Source organism: Solanum stenotomum, chromosome 5 (assembly GCF_019186545.1).
Source record: "Solanum stenotomum isolate F172 chromosome 5, ASM1918654v1, whole genome shotgun sequence".
Taxonomy (NCBI): domain Eukaryota; kingdom Viridiplantae; phylum Streptophyta; class Magnoliopsida; order Solanales; family Solanaceae; genus Solanum; species Solanum stenotomum.
Genome location: NC_064286.1, coordinates 2,586,578 through 2,609,269, shown reverse-complemented (window position 1 = coordinate 2,609,269; position 22,692 = coordinate 2,586,578). Strand labels below are relative to the sequence as shown.

Here is a 22,692-nt window from a genome sequence, read left to right as displayed (position 1 = left end):
TTTGCCCTAATTTATATCCATCTAATGTCCGATATCTGTATAATGAACCTCGATTATTTTGAAATCACACCGATAGAGCCTCAATTTTAAAAATTATTTTAAGTTATATAGTAAAGGGTTGTTTCATAGGACGTATTAGATAAAATATTATTATTATTAATTTTTGACATATTTATTTAGGGTTGTTTGATAGGAGGTATTAGAGAAAATAATATTGATATTAACTTTGGAATTTTTTAATCTCTTGTTAAGTTTAGTTTTAAGAAATCCGGACAAAAATTGTTAATCTTTCTCATCTTTTCTTGATTGTCGTACTCAATACGTTTTAATTTATTTGTCTTAGTTTGTTTAGATTAGAAATTTAAGAAAAGTATAGAAGACTATTGAGTTTTATAGTCTTAAGCTAAAAGTATGTACAATGTATTAAAATTGGTTTTAAATATATTATGTTGGATATTAAGATGAGAAATTTATCAAATTAGAGAAAAGACATTATTTTAAACAGACTAAAAAAAAAGATTGATACAAAGAGCTGAAAAATAACTTATAATTGTACTCAATAGGTGATTGACCGTGGTTGATTTGTATTTGTTTGAACTAAAACAATAGCTTGTAAAAATTGAAGGCGTAATTTTTAGACCCTCCATTATTTAGATATAAATAGTTAAACTTTATACATGAATATCTTAACTTAAGGTATAAATATGTAAAACGTCAGACATAAATATTAAAAATCTAACTTTTACAAATCAATTTCTACTTAAAATTTAAAATTTTCAAACAAAATTTTAAACACATGCATCAAAATTTGCTTGCACAAAAAATACCAAAACCTCCAGTAAATTTTACAACTTCAAACACAACTTTTTGCAACTTCAAATTACATATATTAAAAAAAAATAAAAGTGATACAAAAATAACCACTTTTGAAGAACCAGTATTCAGACTACCTCCGTCCACTTTTAATTGTCATTGTTTCTTTTTTAAAATTAAACTATATAAATTTTGACTAATATTTTATGATGTAATTTTTCATCATATTGATATGCAAAAGATTGTTTGACTTTCGAAAACGCACATGATAAATAAAAATAGACAGAGTAAAATTTACAAATTATTTAATATTTAGCCGCTTCATAATATAAAAATTAGAAATATGAAATTGGGAATTTCCAAGCCTGTACCCTTCATCAATTGAGCAGTTTCCGGTGAACAAGAATCACTTTTTCCGGTAAGATTCCCGTCGGAATTGTAATGAATTTAATGAGTTTTTGAAAACCTAAATGCAAAATACAGTTGTTTGATAGCATAGATTTTTTATTTATTTTTTAATATTTTTTTTGTCTGTGTTGCTGTATGTATGCTCGTTCCTTCTGTGTTTTGGGCAGCTAGGGTTGTATTTTCTGCTACTTGGCATTTACTGACAGTAGTAGAGGCGTTGGAGTTCTTCAATCTTGGTTATATAATTGCTTGCTAAGAAAAGTTATGTTTTTTTTTTTTTTGGATAATCATGGTGTTTGGGCAGCTTTCATTTTGCGCACCTCGACTAATTCCATGAGAGAAACAGGTATGAAGTAACTGTCTACCAAGGCTAGAATAGATGGGAAGAAATTACCTAGTGTTTTTTTGTATAGGTTGGAATTGAACCTAGACTTCACGGTGCTCAAGTTACGATTGTCTGGAAAATTCTTCTGCATACTGGATATTAAAAGCAATTTTTGGATTTATACAGAAGATAATATGTCTATTTTAGACATATTAGGTTCCTGTTTAGGATTGTAGATTGGTCTGTTAGCTCTTTTCCTTTTTGCTCATTTGTAAAAATGGTACCATGTACTGATTTTTAATATATACAACTCGTTACCTTCTCATTATTTTTTTCAAAAAAAGGATTTTTTGTCGAATTCGTAACATTTGGTTCTATTTTCTAGTTGGTAGTCACTGACATTGATAGAGGCGTTGAAGTTCTTCAATCTTGGTTGTATAATTTCCTGATGATAAAGTTATGTTTGGTTTGGAATCGGTCTGCATAAGAGATATTAAAAGCAATTGTTGTTGAATTCGTATCATTTGGTTCTTCAGACTATTTTTTTTATGTAGTACTGTAGTACATTTGCCACTCTTATTAAATATTTTCTGTTCAAATATGTTAAGGTTCTTATTATGCTTGTTGGCCTTGTTAATCCAGTTAATCCATTCCGACGATCAGAGACTAAACTTCCAATTATTGATACCTACTGAAAACCAACAAAACGAAAGACCAAACTCCTCTGGGGTCTATGGAGAAGGAAGCAGAATCAAGGCGAAAGAGAGAGGTACTAGAGAAGGTGGGTCAGGTCATTGCCTCAATCAAAGATGCCAAACACGTTGATCAAGTCATCTGTGCTCTTCATTCCCTTGCCCTTCGTCTTTTCCCTCTTGACTCCCATTCCATCGCAGGTGTGCTCTCAGTATTAAATAAACTTTTATGGTTGATTAATGTCTCAATTTCTGTCTAACTAGTAATGTTATATTTACTTAAGTCTTTGTTTGGTGCAAATACAATTTTGCTGCGACCTCAACTTCTCTGTTCTCGAAGAATCCCTCCCCCCCCCATTTTGTGAAAATAAATAATCTTCTTCTAATTTGGGTCAATTTATAGGTAGCATTAACGAGCAGCACAGGGAACAGGTATATAGCTAATTTTTTCTTGGACTATATTGTTATGTTTTTCTGGGTTTTCTTTTCGTGTAATGATTTAATTGTTTTTTTTACTCAAGTTAACAAGTGCGAGACTCCCGGATACACACGAGAGAGATGAATGGTGGCAGATTTTCTATAAAGGCCCTGCTTTTGCAACATTGGCTAAGATTTTGTTATATGGTAAGGTTGATAATCCTGGTCATTTAGTCAAATGACAGATCTCTTCTTAAAACCCCAGAGGATGTTTTTTTTGAACTGTTTTTGTTTTTGTATTTCTTTACTTGGTTTTCAGAATTAATTGTGAGGTGCAACTACCATATCCTTTGATTCATGTAGTTCGTTATCTTTAGTTTAAAAAAAAAAAGAGACCCCGGAGAAAAAAATTCTACTGCTGGAATTGGTTTTAGGAAGTAATTTTAAATGAAATTTTTACTTCCTCTAATCTATGTTGCTCACTGTGTTTGTTGTATTCAGTTCACTCTTTGCACAGTTACATAGACACATTTTTAGAATAATAACTGTTGCAATGATGCTTTTGCGTAAATTGATATGATTCTTTAGACAGAGAGCTTGCTTAGAATTATCATCTTGATGTCTTGGTTGGTTTCTTATAATGACAAGTCTAATCCTTTTTTTTCTTTTCAGATGTGGCTTATGATTGGCTGACATGTCTCCCCATTTCTGCGAGGATGCACGTCTATGATGTGTTCTTTTTGAGAGGCCAAGTTATTGAGGTTGTTCAAAAATTAGGTCCTTGTCTACAATGGAGAGGTAGTAGTGATGATGACAACCGTTCCGTCCACTCAAATGCTGAAAGGTAGCAAAGCATCTTCCACTTTGTGTGTATGTGGTTCATAGAGTACCTATTCAGTACGTGCTATCTCTCTGTGGCAAGTTCTGGTAAAGTGAGAATGCAGTCTTAACAATTCTATGCTGTCATATATATACACATGAAATAGTTTTTCATTGGCTTTATTTCATTGCATTATGTTTCACTAAATCAGACTATGAAGAATAAAACCACTGTCCAGAAATGTGCAGGTGCAAAACTGTTAATAGTTAGGCAGTTATCACTTCAGAACTAGCAACATGTTGTTTCAAATTTTAATTGTAGTCCCAAAATGAAGTTGGTGGGAAGCTATACAAGATATATTATGTGAGTAGTTTTATTGTTGGTTGTTAGCACATTGCTTTGTTCTGCCTAGCTATTTTTTCTGTTCGTATGGTAGTGTTATTCTGTCTCATTGTGGTGCAATGTGTGAGTATTATACTGAGCACTGATGTCTAATCATACAAGACTATGTAGACTTGTTTGAATGGTGCAACTCTCTCCCTTCTGAGATATGCTCACAAAGTAATGGCTTCCTTACTTCTCATCTATTAAACTCTGACTGCAGATTGCTTGTGCTTTGTTTGCTTGACAATATGGGAGTTACTCAGATTGCTCGAGAATTGTCTACCTACTGTCAGGAAGATCTTGCCCATGAAGAGCTCAAGCAGATTACATCCCGGGTGGTCCAACTCCTTACGTCTATACCTGATAAAGCACAAGCAGGAACCCCTAATGCATTATCATCACAGTATCCTTTTTACCTTCTTTTTTGGGATAAAGTTCCCTCTGACTAGATTGTTTGCTTTCATGCAGTAAGTACCTGTTGAATCTATTATGATGTTAAGTTGAGCTCCACAAAATGAGCTGGAATTTTTTTTAATAGTCTTTGTGTCATGGTCAGAAAACATAGCAAAAGCTCTCTCCCCCCTCCCTCTCCTCCTCCCCACACTTGTGGGTTGTAAGGAGTTGTTCACTTTACAATTTAATTTCGTTTTCAATTCCTCTTCCTTCTGGTCCGGCAGGGGACACTAATTGTGCCAATTACAATTTTCTTTGAAGCTTCATGGTTGCATACATACTGTAATTTCCTTCTCTTTGCTATTTATTCCTTTTTTGCCTCCTTGGTCTTGTTCCACTCTTTACCAGTGAATTTCAGTGTGTTCTTCAAACATATCACCACTCAACTTCTTGCGGGAGCACAAGAATGGGACAAGCTTTTAGATGGAGGAGATCACATTGATAAAAACAAATTAAGTGGCGTCATGCTGTTAATGGGTGAAGCATTTGCTCGCATTAGTCGGCGAGGATCAGCAGGTACATTTGATCAACACAAGCAAATTGTTCAAAGAATCTTAGTCCCTTTGTCCCAATTTATGTGATGCACTTTCCTTTTTAGGTTGTCCCAATAGGAATGGTACCTTTTTATATATATAGAAACAATTTAACTTTAAACTTCCGATTTTACTCTTAATGAGATGATTTATAGCCACAAAAAATATCTATGGCTTGTTTTAAACCACAAGATTCAAAAGTCTTTCGTTGTTTCTTAAACTTTGTGCTCTGTCAAGTGTTGAATTGCATCGCATAATTTGGGATGGGGGGGAGGGAGTAGTTTTGTATTTGTACAAATAATTTGATATATCAGTTTATAAAGTGGAATCAATTTCTGGAATTGTAGATGTGCTGTTAGGTGTAGTGGTTCCTGAAATACATAAACACGTACAGAGCTTCTTACCACCAAATTCGGATGTCCCTATAGATGAAGCATTTCAATTCACGCCTGGTTTGCGATTTTGGTTAAAGATGATGGAGTCAATAAAAGACCCTTACTCCTTAGAAAGAATGACTGAACAGCTACTCAAACAATTAGCAGCTCAAAATACAGGAGATATTGAAGCTCACTGGATTTTGTGGATATTGTTTCATCAGGTTTTCCAGCAACAAGCCTCAGTTAGGTTGTGAATATTCACTATGCATTATATTATGATAGAATTCGGGTTCCTCTTTAATGTCTTGAAAAGATTGTTAATCTGGGATACAACATCCTGTTTAATATTTGACGTATCTTTTGTTCAATTTTCTCTTTTAGGTCCATGTTTCTTGAGAAATTCTTAGTGTGGAAAGTATTCCCTAGTAATTGCTTGAGATGGATTCTTCACTTTGCTGTTTTTCAGTGTTCCCCTGAAAAGTCTTCATCAGTAAAATCCTGTAACCTCCGTACTCTCTCAGAGACTCTTCAGCGTCTTGTGATGACTTGGTCCAAACGGGAGTTTGTGCAATCAATTTCAATTGAGCAGCAAGCCTGTATTCTTTTTATTTTCTTGTAGCTGTAAATTTTGCATCTACTTTTTCTCTTTTGGTTGAGAAAAGTTGTAAGATATGTACTTCCTTTAGGTTCTACTCAATATATTTATGTTTCCTTAACATAAGATCCAGATATAACTGCTGCCTTAGGCCTTTGCTTAGAGAAGATGTCTAAAGAAGATTTAGATGCAACCAAGGATGCAATGCACTGTATTCTTGAAGGAGTGAGCTGTAAAATTTCGCTCTTACTGCTGTTCAACAATATCTTTCTGGATGAATATTAACTAGTTGATTTAATTCTTCTCATATCTTTTGTGGTTGCTAACAGGTAGGTTGGAAAGTGCTGACCATTTGATTCGAAAAATGGCTAGCAGTGTTGCATTAGCATTTTCCAAAGTAATTGACCCCCAAAATCCTCTCTACCTTGACAATAGTTGCCGTGAGGAAGCTATTGACTGGGACTTTGGTTTATTAACCCCAGAAAAAAGATTATTGGCTAGGCCCACAGACATAGATGGAAATAAGGGTTGTTCAACCACAGTAGCTGGAAAGGTATTAAACACTATAGCTGCTGCCGGCACACATGATAACGTGACGACTAAAAAGAAGAAATTATTTGGATTTGAAGCTGTTGATCCAGATGAGATCATTGATCCAGCATCCCTAAATAATGAGGTTGACTCTAGTAAAGATGATGACGATGATGACGATAATGCAAGTAAAACTTCCGAGTCCTCGAATGACTCATCTTTGCAGCCATATGACTTGTCAGATGATGGTGCAGATCTAAAAAGAAATTTCTCACAGTTAGTGGATGTGATTGGAGCACTAAGGAAATCTGATGATGCTGATGGCGTGAGTTCAAAATTCTTATAATATATATCAGACAATCTGTAGAGTGTTAATTTTGTCATCCTTCTAAGAAATGAACAAACTTTGATGCCCTTTTTGTTTCTATGAATGACCTGTACCAGCTTGTATAGTAGAACGAGAATTGATCAGATTACTATTAGTTTATAGTTATCAAGATTACTAAAAATAGTTTGGTATTTAGTAATACATATGCTCTGAGGTTATCATTGAAGTAGATGAAAAAGTTCTCTTGTTTGCCATTTTGACGTCTTTCCTCTTAGCAGGTTGACCAGGCTATTGATGTTGCTGAGAAGCTTGTACGAGCTTCACCTGATGAGCTCAAGTTTGTAGCTTCTGATCTAACCAGAAGTCTAATACAACTTCGCTGCTCTGATTCAACTATTGAAGGGGAGGAAGAGTCTGCTGAAGAGAAAAGACAAAAAGCGATTGTTGCTTTGATAGTCACATGTCCTCATGAATCTCTCAATACACTAAATAAATTACTATATTCACCAAGTTTAGATGTCAGCCAGAGGTTAATGATACTTGATGTAATGACGGAGGCTGCACAGGAGCTTGCAAACACAAGGATTTCAAGACTTAAACAACGGTCGAACGCTCTTGTATCATCCATGGGTGATGAAGCATGGTTCATGCCAAAACCTATTGGTTCTCCAGGAGCCGGCCCTTGGAAGGAAATCTCAACACCAGGGACTCCTTTTAACTGGTCTCATGGTTATGAGAGAGAACTTCCCCCTAAATCAGGTCAGATCAAGAGAGGAAAGACACGTCGTTGGAGCCTTCATTCAGCCTTACCGGTAAACCAGCTTGAATGGTCCCAGAATAAGTTTCCCCAGTATGCAGCTGCTTTTATGCTTCCAGCCATGGAAGGATTTGATAAGAAACGGCATGGTGTAGATTTGCTTGGTAGAGACTTCATTGTTTTGGGGAAGTTTATCTACATGCTTGGTGTTTGTATGAAGTGTTCAGCCATGCATCCAGAGGCATCTATTTTGGCATCTCCTCTTTTGGAATTGTTAAGATCAAGGTAGTAACTCTTATATATGATGTCAGAGAATAATACCTTCTTACACAGCTACCCCTCTAACCTTGCAAATGTCTTGGAATAGAAGATGAGTTGTTACTGGAGAAAAAATGTCTTATCTTCTTTTTAACTTCTAAAATGAACTGTCCTTTATCCAAACAATAAAATGAAAAAGAAAAATTGTCATCTTCTTTTAACTGAGTAGAAGTGACCTGTCTCCATTTGTAATTGTTGCTTGGAATTGACCAATGCACTAGTTTGTCAGTGGGAATTCCAGTCTTGTTCATTTTTTCCGTTTACACATAGATGCGCACTTAAGATTTCCTTCTCTATACTGGCAGGGAGATATCTCATCATGTGGAGGCTTATGTTAGGAGATCTGTCCTGTTTACTGCTTCATGCATACTGATTTCTCTTCATCCCTCCTCTGTGGCAGCTGCCGTGGTTGAGGAGGATTCTGAACTTTCAAAAGGACTTGAGTGGATTCGCAACTGGGCACTTCATATTGCTGAATCTGACACCGATAGGGAATGCTACACGGTATGTCCAAGAGCTAAATGTTACTCTATAACTTCAGTTCTGTTTGTTTTATGCACACCTATTACTCTGTAGATTGTTAGCGGACTATATAGTAGACACCACTAGTACCTTCCTCCCGTTTTCAGGTATATGCATAATTCAAGTCCAGATACAGACTAAAGTCTTAAGTGTTCAAAGGCAAGTTTCTGTAATTTGTTCTCTGAAGGTGCTCATAAACAGACAGTATGTCTTTTAAGAAAAGCAAAAAAAAAAAAAGGCAGTCTGGTGCACAAAGCACCCTGCATTCACGCAGGGTCTGGGGGAGGCCACATCCTAAGGGTAGGTAATGTATGTAAGAAAATCGTGTACATGAATCCCTTTGCAGGAAGTCATTAAATATTTAATTGTCAAAACTCAAGATTTGTTTGTTCCAACTTCATGAGTTGTTAGCCAAGGATTCAAGCTATTTGCTTTGCATTGGGTCTTATTGTGTGTCAGGCATAAGAAATTATCTAGTATTGCTTGCAGGTTACTTGTTAATGATTACACTTTGCTTGTTTGGATAAATCCTTCTTTTTGCTTAATGTCATTGGTATATGCTCAAAACGGAATATTTGGGGTGTAAATTCAGTGATGCGTTGGATGAGGCAGATGGGGAAGTGAGACTTGACACACAGACCATTCCTAAGAAAGAAAGTTTTAAGTATCTTGGGGCTGTAATCCAAGGAAGTGGTGACATCGACGATGATGTCACACATCGCATAGGGGCTGCTTGGATGAAATGGAGGCTTGCTTCTGGAGTCTTGTGTGATAAGAAAGTTCCACCTAAACTTAAAGGTAAGTTCTACAGAGTGGTAGTTAGACCGGCCTTGTTGTATGGAGCGGAGTGTTGGCCAGTCAAGAACTCACATGTCCAAAAATTGCATGTTGCGGAGATGAGGATGTTGAGATGGATGTGTGGGCACACTAGGAGCGATAAGATTAGGAATAAGGTTATCCGGGAGAAGGTGGGAGTGGCCCCTGTGGTGGACAAGCTGAGGGAAGCGAGACTGAGATGGTTTGGGCATGTGAAGAGGCGGTGCGCAGACGCTCCAGTGAGGAGGTGCGAGGGGCTGGTGGTAGAGGGTACGCGGAGGGGTAGAGGTAGGCCTAGGAAGTATTGGGGAGAGGTGATTAGACAGGACTTGGCTCAGCTTCACATCACCGAGGACATGACTCTAGATAGGAAGGAGTGGAGGTCACGTATTAAGGTTGAAGGTTAGTAGGGTTAGCGGGTTGTCTTTCCTTGTGAGGGTGTGGGTTGGTAGTGTTTGTAGTAGTCCTAGCCTGGCACTTGTAGTTCTTGTCTGTGATCCTATAGTCATTTGTTGTTTATGCCTTTTTTTCTTAGTGGATGTTATGTTATATATATTGTTTCCTCCTCTCTTGCTTGGTTTGGATGTACTTGAGCCGAGGGTCCACCGGAAACAGCCTCTCTACCTCCACGAGGTAGTGGTAAGGTCTGCGTACACTTTACCCTCCCCAGACCCCACTTTGTGGGATTTCACTGGGTATGTTGTTGTTGTTGTTGTTGTCATTGGTATATGCTGTAACTGATAACTCTGCTTGGTTTTGTTTTCTGGTCTCGTAATCTAACACAATGTTTGAGTTTTTCTTTTCTGCTTTACGTAGTCAACCTAATTAATTCTAATTTTGCAGCTGGCTATGACTTGCCTCCAACTCCATGCTGAGATGGCTCTACAGACTTCTCGAGTACTTGAATCACCTGAAAGCTTACATGGATCGAATAAGAGCAGTCTACCATCAAATATATTGAGGGGGGCTATCAAAATACCCAATTTAAATGGTGGCATTCTTAGTGCCCCTTAGATATTACTGACATGCATATTCTCCAGTACTATCCGTAAATATCCAACTTCACTTTCATACTTGGCAACCCTCAGCACCAACGATAAAATGATTCTGCCCTTGTTCTTGCGTATATCTTTTTATTGTTGTTGCTATTGCCATACAAGTGCTTTTATTTAATGAATTTCAGAATCTTGCTAGGCCCCTGCTCAAGCTGTCTGATGCATCTCGGATAGTCTGGTTCAAGAAGGTAAATTTCTTTGAATCAAAAGTATGATACATGTTTTTGTTTTCTTTTTAAACCAACTTGTAATTTCTTATATCAAATGCAGCATAAAGCTTAGCAATGGTTACTACAAGAAGTGGTTTGAGATGCTAGAATTTGACAAAAAGGTGTCGTTTAAGGAGAGAATATTGACATGTTAGCATCTGTAGTGAAGTTTTTCATCCCATATATTTCAGTGCGGCCTCGAGTTCAACCGTGTTTCAAGTGTAAGCCTTCCTTTTCCCATACATGCATCCTGCAATTTCCATCTTAAGCCTTCAAACAGAATGCAAGTCCTTGGACATGGAAACAGATTTGGTGATCCAAAGCTCCATTCAAGGTAGCTTGCTGATATGATCCTGGATAGCGCGGTTAACACAGATATCATCGCGGAAGGATCAAATCGCCTCAATGGTGTTTCTTGTTTTCCTCTAAAAATTTGACTTTTGTGTGTTCTGTTTATTGGTTTGGTATTTGTTTCATAGAATGGACGTGTTGTTTCCCTTTCTTAGAATGTAATAGTGTATTTGCCAAGATCCAATCTTTTGTCAACCGTATTTTCAATTTTATGCTTTCTCCCTGCATTACTCTTATAGCTGTTAAATCACATCAAATTGTTTTATAGTCATTCGTTATAACAACATTTCATTATAACCTAATTTTAAAATAAATCATTTTTTTTATATTTTAATTTACTTATCTAAAACATCATTCTACCTAACATTCAATATTAGTGGTACGTTCTTGTAAAATCACCCTATATATAAAATATTTATGCTAATCATCATTAATGTCATGCACATGGTAAATTTCAAATATAAATATCTAAGTGGAAAACTTTTTTTTTCATTCCTTCTTCTTGGAACACAAAATTATTAATTTACATTTTTGCATATTTTTATTTATAACAATTAAATGAGAGTATACATATATATAATATCACCACACTACAACAATTTTCAGACAAACGTTGTCAGAATTAGAGGTTTTGACTGTATAGTGTTTAATACTAGTTGGACACATTCAAAATTGAAGGGTTGCAAATTCAAGGAGCCAACATACTTTTTTAAGACAATTTTAAAGCTTTGTAGAGAGATTATGCAAGAACATGCTTGAAAATTAAATGGATCAATACAAACTGATGTATGAAATGACATGTTCAAATGTCATTAAAGCTATAGAACATGATAAGTACATCATTTACTTGACCCTAGCAAGCAAATTTCACAATCAATTAGCTTCCCAAATCCCAAGATGTAATGTGCAACAGCCTCTCGTCATTGAAACACAAATGGAGTAACATTTTACTCAGAAATCAAATGCAGATAATTCATGACCAGAACTATTAACACAACACACTAAGGAGAGGTTTCCAGTTGGAATTCAATATGAGATGTTTGCGCGCACAACCAACTGTAAACGCGTATATAAAAACATGATATCTAGCTAAACGAAGGTAAGCAGAAACGTTTGAACCTAGTCTGACAAACTCCACCGTGGTCTAACAACCCAAAGTGGAGTGCAAAGAGAAACAATTTAGAAGTAATATACAAGAAAAAACTGAACTTGATAACTAATTAACTAAAACTTCAAGGAAGACCTACTTGTAATGTGCTTGATAACTGTTCTAAGACAAATCGAATCAGCAAAACTACCTAAACTTCATTCGCTTAGAACCAGCAGAACTTGGACCAGATCGTGACTTGCCAAAGTTCTTCTTTCTCCTCCTCTCATCCTCACTGTCAGGTTCATCTCCTTTCTCCCTATCTGCATTGCTTGCCTCCTTCTCCAACTCTTCCCATGTTTTGCCTTTCTCTTCCTCTGAATCTTCATCTGAGTCTTCCCCTTCTTCCTCAGAATCCACCAGAGATTCACTATCAGAGGCCTCGTCTTCTGAATCTGACTCAGGTTCAGCGTCTGAGGGTTCATAACCTTGGTCTGACTCCTCTGAGTTTTCAGATTCTGAGTCAGAAGCATCTATGTTTAAAAATTCCCAACCACCTTCATCTATAAACCTTTGGGGATCTTCAGTTATGGTCTTCAATACTTCACGCCAATTCAGATTCATCTTGCTCTCATAATACTTGATGTCAGTTGTGTCAAGCCACTCCTTGATGCCATCAAGTGCGGAGACAGGAATGGAATCTATGCGCATGACATCACGCTTGAAGTCCTTGAAGACAATTGCCATATCAAAATTCTTCTGCCCAAATCCAACTCTCTCCAAGTTGACAATCTCAATATCACTTAAGGTTATCACGAGAAATGGGGTCTCTATCAGCTCAACCAAACAGCTTGAGGTTGGCACGATGAATGCTGATGATTTATAGGGCACCCCATGGAACCCAAGTTCTCTCAGAGGTTGATCAAACTCCAGGTCGAGTCCTTTAAGCTGGGGCTGGCTCCACATATCATTCACCCGGTTCACAAAATTCTGGAAGTCCATGTTGAATTTGTTCTTACGGTCTCTTTCTCTCTGTTCTTCCTCAATCTCATCTGGGTCATAGGCAGACCGCTTTCCACCTCCAAGTGTTTGCACCACATCCATTACCTCAACATAGAATTGCACATCCTTGGTTTTCTTGTTTCCTACCATTATGTGGTTATGCAGATGAAAGTGAAGAAGGGTAATCATCTCCTTCTCTGCTGGCTGGAAGAATGCATGCTTGATGTTGCCAAACATGATGTCAACACGCTCATCTGTTCTTGAGGTCGAGTACCGGAAACCATTAACATGAGCTTCCAATGTACCCGGAAGCTTTCTTGCACGACCACCAAAAGAGGGACGAATAGATAAGTCAGACAGCCTAACTGGTTTGAATTTATTCCCTGCAAGTACAAGTTTTTCCTGAGTCACCAAAGTTGCCCTTTCAGCTTTCTCAGACTCCCTGGCCATAACATTCCGTCTAAGAGTTTTAATCTGCTGAACCACTTCACTTATGTGCCTTGGATCCTTAGAACGAAACGAAGCTTCCTTCAGGTAAATAGCACCCTGATTCTTAAGAGCATTTGCATCAACAGGTGTAAAAGGGGTGCCAGGGACATTGAAAATGACACGGATATAACAGTTACGGTTAGTATCCTGCTGGCTTGAAACAGTCTTAACAGTAGCCACATGGAAAGGAACCATAGTACCATGTATTGGTAGAAGAATGGCTTCATTCTTTTGGTCAACCTGAATAGTCATATCCCTAGGAGGTGGTAGATCATTGATGCTCTTATACGCAACAAGGTCACTTGAGGCCCTAGCAGCACCCCTGTTATTCCCCGTTAAAGCTCCTCCACCAGCAAGACGACGAGCAGTTTCTTCATTCTTCTGACGAGCAAGTTCTGCTTGATGCTGCCTCCGGAGCTCTTCTTGGTTGTTTGACCTAAGTGTTGCCTTGGAATACAAGGCTTCCATCCTGCTTGAATCAGCTTTCACCTTAACCTCCTCCTCATCTTCCTCATCTTCATTGAAAGAATAGGCTACATCCTTCACGGCTTTAGAGCTCAAATGAGTAACCACATCATGGCCATCATTTGTGACGATAACCGTATCTGCTAACAAAAGTGAAAAATTCTTGCTCTTTTCAGTGGTGGTCCCAGTTTGCAAATTGTGGAAACCAAGTGACACGTTGAAAACCATTCCCGCTCTCAGCACCTTATCATTCTTAGCATTAATGATCAACCCAGACTCCCGGAACTCAAGACCAATCCCAGTCCCAGCAGACTTTGTCAGGTTGCTAACAAATTCAGGAGCATCCCTCTCAACCACTTCAAGAGCTGTTTGATACACGGAACTAAGCTTGTTTCCAGGCTTCAATGCACCAATTGCTGCCTCGTGAGCTTTAAGAAGAACCTCATAAGCCTTGTTCTGCGTCGAAGTTGAATCAATGAGAAATGTTCTGGCAACATTTGAACAGTAACTGTTGTATCGTGATCCAACTGCACATATGATGACACTGGCAGAATCATAGTACAACTGTTCATCATTGCTTGTAGCACTAGGTCTAAGATCGAAATTCCTACCACTCTGGAAGATTGGGGGGTAACATATATCAACATTCTCAGCTTTCAGCTTCACCTTAATTTTTGCAGGTTCTAGAATAGCCTTTTCTGTGTCATCCATCAATAAAGAATGAGTTACTTTCTTCTCCTCGTCAATAACTTTCTCAAGCTTCGGAACAACAAAGTTCTTCATTGCAGAAGCAGTCAAATATGCAGCTTTCTTCACATTTATTATCTCATTCTGTTCCTTCACAGCAAAGAGGTCAGCCAGCCCATTTGAGATATCACTAAGAGTAAGGCTTGAATTTCTCATCTTATCGGTCCATATCTCCAAGAGTTTTCCTTCAGGGGCCTCTCTTGCAATATATCCAATGACGACTGTGGTATCAGGACCATCTGACTTTGGCTGCATACAGATAGTGTGAAGCACATTGTCCATTTGAGTAGTCCCATCCTCATTTTTCGCCTTCACATGCAGGATAACGTCCACATCCACAGCCTCTTTAGCAGCGGATTTTACAACACTAAGCAATGAGGCTTTCTTCTGGCTACACAGAAAATGTATTTGCTTGTCTCCGAAAACCATAATCGTCTCAGGAAACTCATACCCTAGCAACCAAATATTTAAAGCTGAGGATTTCAAGTATCTCAAGTCCTCCGAAGGTGGCGGCGTAGCTATAGCAAGGACATCAGAAGAGGCCCAAAGGTCATCCTTATGTTTGTGCCAGTGTGAATATAAGGCCTTCAGTCGCTTACTGAAAGTATTCAAGTCAATTGTATAAGCATTTCCACCTGCCGAATTCCCATTTGAAGGTGCTCCATTTCCAGTTCTCTCTTGCACCATGGTCGTGTCAACAATTCTTGACTAACCTAGACAAGAAAAAGAAAATATTCACATGTAAGTGATTTAACAATGAAGAGGCAACATAATATATGCACTCACACATGTCTGTATACAGTGCCAACTGATACTATAAAATTGCTGAAATCTCATTACTAAAAGAACTTCTGATTCAATGAGACAATAGCTATATTTTGAAGGAGCATAATATAACCCCCCCCCCNCCCACACACACACACACCAACCCACAGAGCTACCCGCAATGAATTTGAACCAGCCTGCTTATAATTGCTTTGTTAGCAACAAAAAAGACCAATTGATTCTCCACGCACAAATCTTAAAGCCAGGATAGGACAGTAAGAATTACATGGAAACAAATAAAGAGAAACAGAAAATGAAGTCCATTAATTTGACATCATAAAGCCTTAATCCATGATTTTCAGGAAAAGCTATCTATAACTAGTTTATAATATGAACTTACGAATACATACATTAACAATTCTCTGCAACCCTTAACTATTCTCCTTGAGTAGTCCAAATGTACTATCCCAACCTTTCTAAAGACAATTTTCTTCTAGAATTTGTCAACTATGATTTGAACAAGATAGGAATGCTTCATCGTTTTTGATAGTAAAAACCGAGGCGTAGATAGATTATTAGCTATATGTTCATTTGTATTAGACATTAAAAATTCAAAAGTCTATTCTGTAGAAAAATAAGTCCACATATTGAAATAGTTCTCAAGCACTCTTGAATATAAGTTTAATGCCGATGGTGTCGCAAGGCAGCTTTTCAGGCATTTCCTAATATAGTAGTATGCCACCCTCTCATTAAAATCTTCCGCATAAAAACATTCATTTGCTTGAACCAGAATTTTCTTTCCATATGCTGGGGAAGGTACCTCACCCTCACCTTTCTACACTTATTATTATATATCCTTGGGTCTCTATAAAAAAAAAGAATGAATAGCCCGGTGGAAGCACAAACAAAAGGAGAGAGAAAAGGTAGAAAAGAAAGAGGGGAAGAAGTCTAGTGATAGTTCTTACTAACACTTCTTTATTTAACTATCATTTTTTGAGTGCTTTCTTTGTTCTATTATTTGGATTGAAAGAAAGAAAAAACTTTCCGTTCTTTCTCCTCTTTACTCTTTTTGTTTTATCCCTTTGACGAATTTTGTCTATGACCAATGGCCCACTTAATAAATAGGCATAAAAAAAGCTATCAGAAAAGAAGAAAAAAAGGGTTCACCTTGAATTGAACTCGACGAATTGCGTTTTACCAGAGAGTTTTTAGGAAGGTTTTCCATTGGTATTTTTTTTTTTTTTTTCAAAATTGATACTACATTGGTAACTCAAAAATAGAAAGAATATAAATATATGCGCATACACGGAAAGGGCCCCACTACTTCTTCATTACAGGGGAAGAATACCAGTGCAACAACTTTGACAGCCAAAATGAATTCTAAATCATATTTTTCAGTTTATTGCCCTTATACATCCCAATCACGTTGTCGCCTCTAGCAAAACGAAGAGGTCCTATGACACTTTCTTCTATTACCAAAATTTAAATCTTTTTAAGTTCCATGCGTGTTTATAACAAAGAAAACAATAGGAACCCAATTGCTTCTATCTATCAAATTTCTACATATCAGATTACATATATTATTCTCATAATACCTAGTTCTCTACGGATTCCCAACAAATTAAAACCAACAAACTACTCACTTAAATATTTTAATTATCATGCTTAACTGAAAAAAGCAATTTTCAATAACTACAACAAGAAATTACCCCATATAACCCCAACAGGTGAGTTCTAAGGAGGTCAGTGTATACACAGAACTTACCCCTACCTTGCTGGATAGATAAGTTCTTTCCAATAGACCTCGGCTACAATGGCGGATCTAGGGGGACGCAAAGGTGTTCATCCAAACCTCCTCGGTAAAAAATACAAAGTATATATAAGGTATTTCTTCATGTTCTATGTATATGTATATAGATTTCGAATCACGTAGACACAAAACTAGATGTTGACTCGTGGTTTAAGGTGTTCGAAATTCACCTTGAAGTTCCTGGTTCAAATCCTAAGCACTACATTGCCACTACTCAGCCCAAAAAGGGATAAAAATGAAGCAGTAATAACAGAGAAATGTAAAAATGAAACAAAAAGAAGCAAATTTTATCTATATATTAGAAGAAACGCATGCAAACACTCTCATCCGGAGAATAGAAAAGGTCCCGTCAGTCACCGCCTGATTTCTATACTTCAATTAGGGTTTTGCAAATAGAGACATGAAAGAGTGGTACTTATATCTGTCATGTTCGTACTTTTGGCGAATAACGTTACCTGGTATCTATTCCTGATAGAAGACGGCAACAGATATCTAATGAATCTAACAAAAAATAATCGAGTTGTGCGAAAACTGACCTCGATACCTCAAAACAGAGCAAAGGAAATCGAAGAGCAAAGCAAAAAATAAAAACAGAACGAAGGCAAAATGAAGAAATTTGAGCAAAAAAATGGAAGAAGAAGCATACCTTGTTCGATGAGAAAGATGAAAGAGAAGAGTTTGCTGCTTCAGTTTTTTAGGGATTTTCGTGAGAAAGAGAAGGCCGAGTGGGTGCTTCTAGAGTTCCATTTTAATGGCGGATAGACGCAATTACATTTTTGTCCTTAAATGAAATTAGATTTTGTGAAAAGTGACGTGTGACGTGAGGTGATTAGATATGATTTGACACCGTATTAACGTATTAAGGATATGATCTTACATATGAAGATGTTTCAGTGTTGAGAATGGAAATAGAAGGCTAGTAGGTAGTTGGATGTTGACGTGTTATGTGTGAAAGAAATAAGGCTTAGCCTCCTGCTTTCCTTGTCACGTTATTGACGAATGAGAATTATGAAAGGTGATTAGATATGACTTGATATAGTATCGACTTATCGAAGACATGATTTAAGATATGAAGATGTTTGAATGTTGATAATTAAAATAGAAGGTTAGTAGATAGTTGGATGTTGACGCGATATGTGTGAAAGAGGTAAGGCCTAGCCTCTTCCTTTCCTTGTCTCGCTATTGACGAAGAGAATTATCGGAGGTGATTAAATTTGACTTGACACAATATCAATCAACTTAACGGGAACACGATTGAAGATATAAAGATGCTAATTGAGTGTTGATAATTGGAATAAAAGGTTAGTAGATAGTTGGATGTTGACGCGCTATGTGAAAAAGGTAAGGCCTAGCCTCTTCCTTTCCTTGCCTCGCCATTGACGAAAGAGAATTATATGAGGTGATTAGATTTAACTTAACACAATATCAACTTATCGAGAACATGATTTAAGATATGAAGATGTTTGAGTGTTGATAATTGAAATAAAAGGTCAGTAGGTAGTTGAAGGTTGACGCGCTATGTGTGAAAGAGGTGAGGCATAGCCTCTTCCTTTTCTTGTCTTGCTATTGACAAATGAGAATTATGCTAGGTGTTTAGATACGACTTGAGATAGTATCAACTTGTCAAGGACATTGTTCAAGATACAAAGATGTTTGAGTGTTGAGAACTAGAATAAAAGGTTAGTAAGTAGATGGATGTCGACGCACCATGTGTGGAAGAGGTAAGGCCTAGCTTCCTCCTTCCCTTTTCTCACTATTGATAGTATTATTATGTAATTTGGTAGTATTTTTAATGCAATTTTATGTGTGTTGTTATTTGTTGCTTCATTTGCTTTGTATTTTATTGTTTGATTATTATAATTTTCTTGCAATGGTGCTTCGATAATATTCATTTTGAGTCGAGATATGTTTAGAAACAAATTATCTATATCTACTGAGGTAGGAATAAGCTCTACACATATAAAAAGATGATAGTTGCAATGACGAGAGTCTGTTAGCTATCATAAGTAGACTGTAAACGAGTTTTCGAGAAAAGTCAAAAGAAAATGTGAACCTTAGTCAAAAGCGATTTTTTTGTTCTAAAAAATGAAAGTGAGAAATATCATTATATTTTAAAAAATCGATACTAATCGATCCAATTAAATATGTACTATTTTAATTAATTCGACTAAACTGATTTGATTTTGATCAAAAGCCGACTCATTTGAAATGAGAGTATGAACACACCTAGTTATCACCATCAAAGAGGGACACTAGCAGTCAACATACAAAATCAGACCTCAATTGTAATTTTTAAAACCCTAACCCTAGCTCCGATAAACAGAATGCAGAAACAGCCACCGCACACGGCGGATTCCGGCATCCCAAACCTCGCGAACATCAAAATCAAGTGTTCATCACCACGTTTTCCACCACCGACCACTCCTTCCGCCACCGACACTCCTACCGCCGGTGCGCAGCGCAAAATTGGAATCGCCGTTGATCTTAGTGACGAATCTGCCTTCGCCGTCAAGTGGGCTGTCCACCACTACCTCCGTCCTGGTGACGCAGTTATCCTTCTCCACGTCCGCCCTACCTCCGTACTCTACGGTGCTGATTGGGGTTCTGTTGATCTCTCCATCGTCGATACTGATAACATAGAGTCTCAGAAGAAGCTTGAAGATGATTTTGATGCGTTCACTTCTGCTAAGTCTGCTGATTTGGCTCAGCCACTTGTTGAGGCACAAATTCCGTACAAAATTCATATTGTGAAGGATCATGATATGAAGGAAAGGCTGTGTCTTGAGGTTGAGAGGCTAGGATTGAGTGCAGTTATCATGGGTAGTCGAGGATTCGGGGCTACCAAGAGAGGAAATGATGGGAGGCTTGGAAGTGTTAGTGATTACTGTGTTAGGCATTGTGTTTGCCCTGTTGTGGTTGTGAGGTATCCTGATGAGAAGGATGGTGGAAATGCTGCTCGTAAGCGCGGAGTTTCTGTGGCATCTGCCTCAAAAGAACATGAGGAGGAAGGCGAGTACCATGATGCCTGTGATGATCGTCAAGGTATGTGCAAAATTCATCCTAATGTTTGCTTAGTTATTTTCGGGACTTTATATGTAAATTTATGTAACTTTTGCTGCTGGTTATCAGTTTTTCCGATTTCCTAATTGAAATGAAAAGATCCTTTCATGTTTTATAATGTAAAATTTAACGTGGCACACTGCTGCCGACTCTGTGATTTGGTTGTGTGTTATACCAAAAGGAAAATTAGGTGGATACTCCCCAAAATAGTTACATTCATGAAAGGTAATGCCTTCTAAAGTTTATGCATATGTTTGGACATGCAATAGAGTGCAGGAAATTTGTGATACTTGTAACAATTATGATATGTTTGGCAACAATATTGTTAGAGTATATAGGCTTTTAAAGTTCCAAAATGTGAATGCATTTTTGGAAAATGAAATAAATGGCTGATGTTGAAATGGGAACTTGGACAAAAGCAAACATTGTCAGTCTTGTATTACAATGCTCAAACATTGTGTTCTGAATCCTGAGGTCACTCTTGTTTTAAATTGTCAATCTCCATGAAGCAGGATCACAACCAGCCATAGGAAAAGGCTCGAGAACTGACAATTGACTTAGAGTTGCTTAAGAAGTCCTTTGAAGAGACAATGAGCGGAAGGTACATTGCTTGTTATTTATTTTCAGTAGATATCATCTCTCTACATTCATCTTAAATTTCATTACTTTAGTCTTTAGATTATGCAACATTGTACTTTTGATGCTTGCGCCACTTACAAATGATAGTTGTATTGCTTAGGAGTAGAATTTAGGGCATGATTCATTTGTGCGGTCTATCTCTTTTTGTATGAGATAGTTGTAAGTTCCTTTTTACTCTTAAACGTAAGTTTGTAAGAGGACTTCAATTAGATGAAAGTTACACATATTTTCCTATTTGTTTTTTGATTATTGTTTCTCCCTTATTACAAAATAACTTCCTTCCTATATATAATATAATTTGGCACCCCAATGGCTGCTTTTGGCTTAACAGTTAATGGAGAAGCTTTCTTGGGACTAGGTTGTGTGCTCCACACTTGTAACCTGTAATAAGATTTATTCTTCCTTGGATAATGGATGAGACTATCAACCATGGTTTCCATGACAGTTTTGAGGAAGATGTAATTTGTTGATAGCTATCTTTGGTTGTGAAAGTTTCATTTTGGGAGAAAATAAAACATTGTATAATGTTGAAACAACAATTTTGACAAAGGAAACCGCAGCTCAACCTAGAGCCAATTCATTATGAGTTTCCAATAATTGAACTTTTAGGTCTTATAGAATTTTTCTAGTGTTTTCCTAAGCTTGATTTGCCTTCTGAATTGGTGGTTCAATGTTTATGAAATGCAGTCTAGCCATTTTAAATTGATTTTTTAGATTTGTGGGTGAAGTCAAATCAACTTTGTGATATCATCAAAGATTAGATAAATGATTCATGAATCATTTCTCTCCACTGTGGTTTTTTTAAGGGCACATTGTGAAAGATGTTGGAGGAAAACAAACAATTCAAAATATCTAGGTTCGATGTTCCTGGAGAGTCATATATGAATATGTTACACAAAATCTGTTTTGGATGAATGGAATGATAAACGAAGATGTTACACATAAAATCAAATTGGATGGTTGAGATATCAAAAAGATCTTTCCTTTATCCAAGAGATAGTAGGTCTTTCAAGACAAGGGGGTTTGGTCTGTGCAGATTGCATGAGATAGTAGGTCTTTCAAGACAAGGGGGTTTGAACCTTGTTTTTAATCAATTCTCTACTCCCTTTTCTATCGACTCTATGGTTATTGATAGTTCTCTTTGTTAACTGGGGCTTTGATACACCTGTTTCTTTGGTGACAGATTCCAGGCACTGAAGTTGGGTTAAGCAATCCTTTTGAGCGACTTATGTGAAAACCACTTGGTGTTTTGTTATATCTGGAGTCTCATCTTCTGTAACTGAATTGTGGTTGCTCCTCTCTGTCACTTTAGTTTATCGTAGTTCGCTAGATGATGTTGTATCTCTAAGGTTGTCGTCTTCATAGAGTTTCACTTAAAGATGTGCCTTTTTATCATTTGTAATCTTTCCGGTACAAATCTGAAATCTACTTTAAGATGTTATTTCTTATGCTGCTGTTCTTAGCACGTTGTTAAGTTCAGTTCAATATGCATTAGAAATTTCCTGCTAGTATAGATGTAGTCTAATGTTAATTCCACTTTTAAACCACAGTCACACTTATTGTTGCCCAGAACTGTTGGTTCTTGTTTCTGTTTTCGCGGTTTTGAAGGCAATGCATACTTTGCCTTCCACAAGTTCTTTGTTAAGCTTTATATGAATTTAAGCGTCTACTTGTGTAGCCCTAGAGTTGGACATAATCAAACAGCCTGTCACTAGTTTCTCTAGAATGTAGTAAAAAGTTCCAAGTTAAGAATTGAGATAAGAAAGGGATATCATCATTTAAGAGAAAGTGCATGAATAGAGTATGCATGGGCAGAGGGGGTGTACTTTCCCTAGTTAATAATAACCACAAAGTTTGATCTGTTGAAAGATGAAGGCCATCCCTCTTACACTTGGAAAAGAGTGGTCCTATTACTCCCTGCCTC

At 37.1% G+C, this 22,692-nt stretch overlaps 3 protein-coding genes across 4 annotated transcripts; 2 read left to right on the top strand and 1 right to left on the bottom strand.

Moving 5' to 3' along the window:
• The first annotated feature begins 1,150 nt into the window (after positions 1–1,150).
• LOC125864891 (uncharacterized) lies at positions 1,151–10,922 on the top strand. 2 transcript variants are annotated; one of them, XM_049544987.1, is made up of 15 exons: positions 1,151–1,231; positions 2,189–2,439; positions 2,642–2,670; positions 2,760–2,862; positions 3,328–3,499; positions 4,080–4,262; positions 4,671–4,828; positions 5,193–5,469; positions 5,604–5,818; positions 5,951–6,049; positions 6,147–6,673; positions 6,955–7,718; positions 8,057–8,255; positions 9,933–10,332; positions 10,415–10,922. In XM_049544987.1, exons 2-14 carry the CDS (start codon positions 2,280–2,282, stop codon positions 10,101–10,103), a joined length of 3,057 nt encoding a protein of 1,018 aa, XP_049400944.1. In that variant the 5' UTR covers positions 1,151–1,231; positions 2,189–2,279; the 3' UTR covers positions 10,104–10,332; positions 10,415–10,922. The 2 variants fall into 2 exon arrangements, with proteins under 2 accessions (XP_049400944.1, XP_049400942.1); XM_049544985.1 differs by lacking the exon at positions 1,151–1,231 and adding an exon at positions 1,540–1,567 and having other exon boundaries at positions 2,260–2,439.
• A 784-nt stretch (positions 10,923–11,706) lies between these two features.
• Positions 11,707–17,827, bottom strand: LOC125864616 (FACT complex subunit SPT16-like). The gene is made up of 2 exons (XM_049544639.1): positions 17,716–17,827; positions 11,707–15,207 (listed from the first exon to the last, which is right to left on the bottom strand). The coding sequence occupies exon 2, from the start codon at positions 15,179–15,181 to the stop codon at positions 11,999–12,001; it is 3,183 nt and encodes a 1,060-aa protein (XP_049400596.1). The 5' UTR covers positions 15,182–15,207; positions 17,716–17,827; the 3' UTR covers positions 11,707–11,998.
• Positions 17,828–19,310: 1,483 nt separating this feature from the next.
• LOC125865530 (universal stress protein PHOS34-like) lies at positions 19,311–22,216 on the top strand. Its single transcript, XM_049545727.1, has 3 exons — positions 19,311–20,111; positions 20,642–20,730; positions 21,952–22,216. The coding sequence occupies exons 1-2, from the start codon at positions 19,394–19,396 to the stop codon at positions 20,683–20,685; spliced, it is 762 nt and encodes a 253-aa protein (XP_049401684.1). The 5' UTR covers positions 19,311–19,393; the 3' UTR covers positions 20,686–20,730; positions 21,952–22,216.
• The last annotated feature ends 476 nt before the right edge of the window (positions 22,217–22,692 follow it).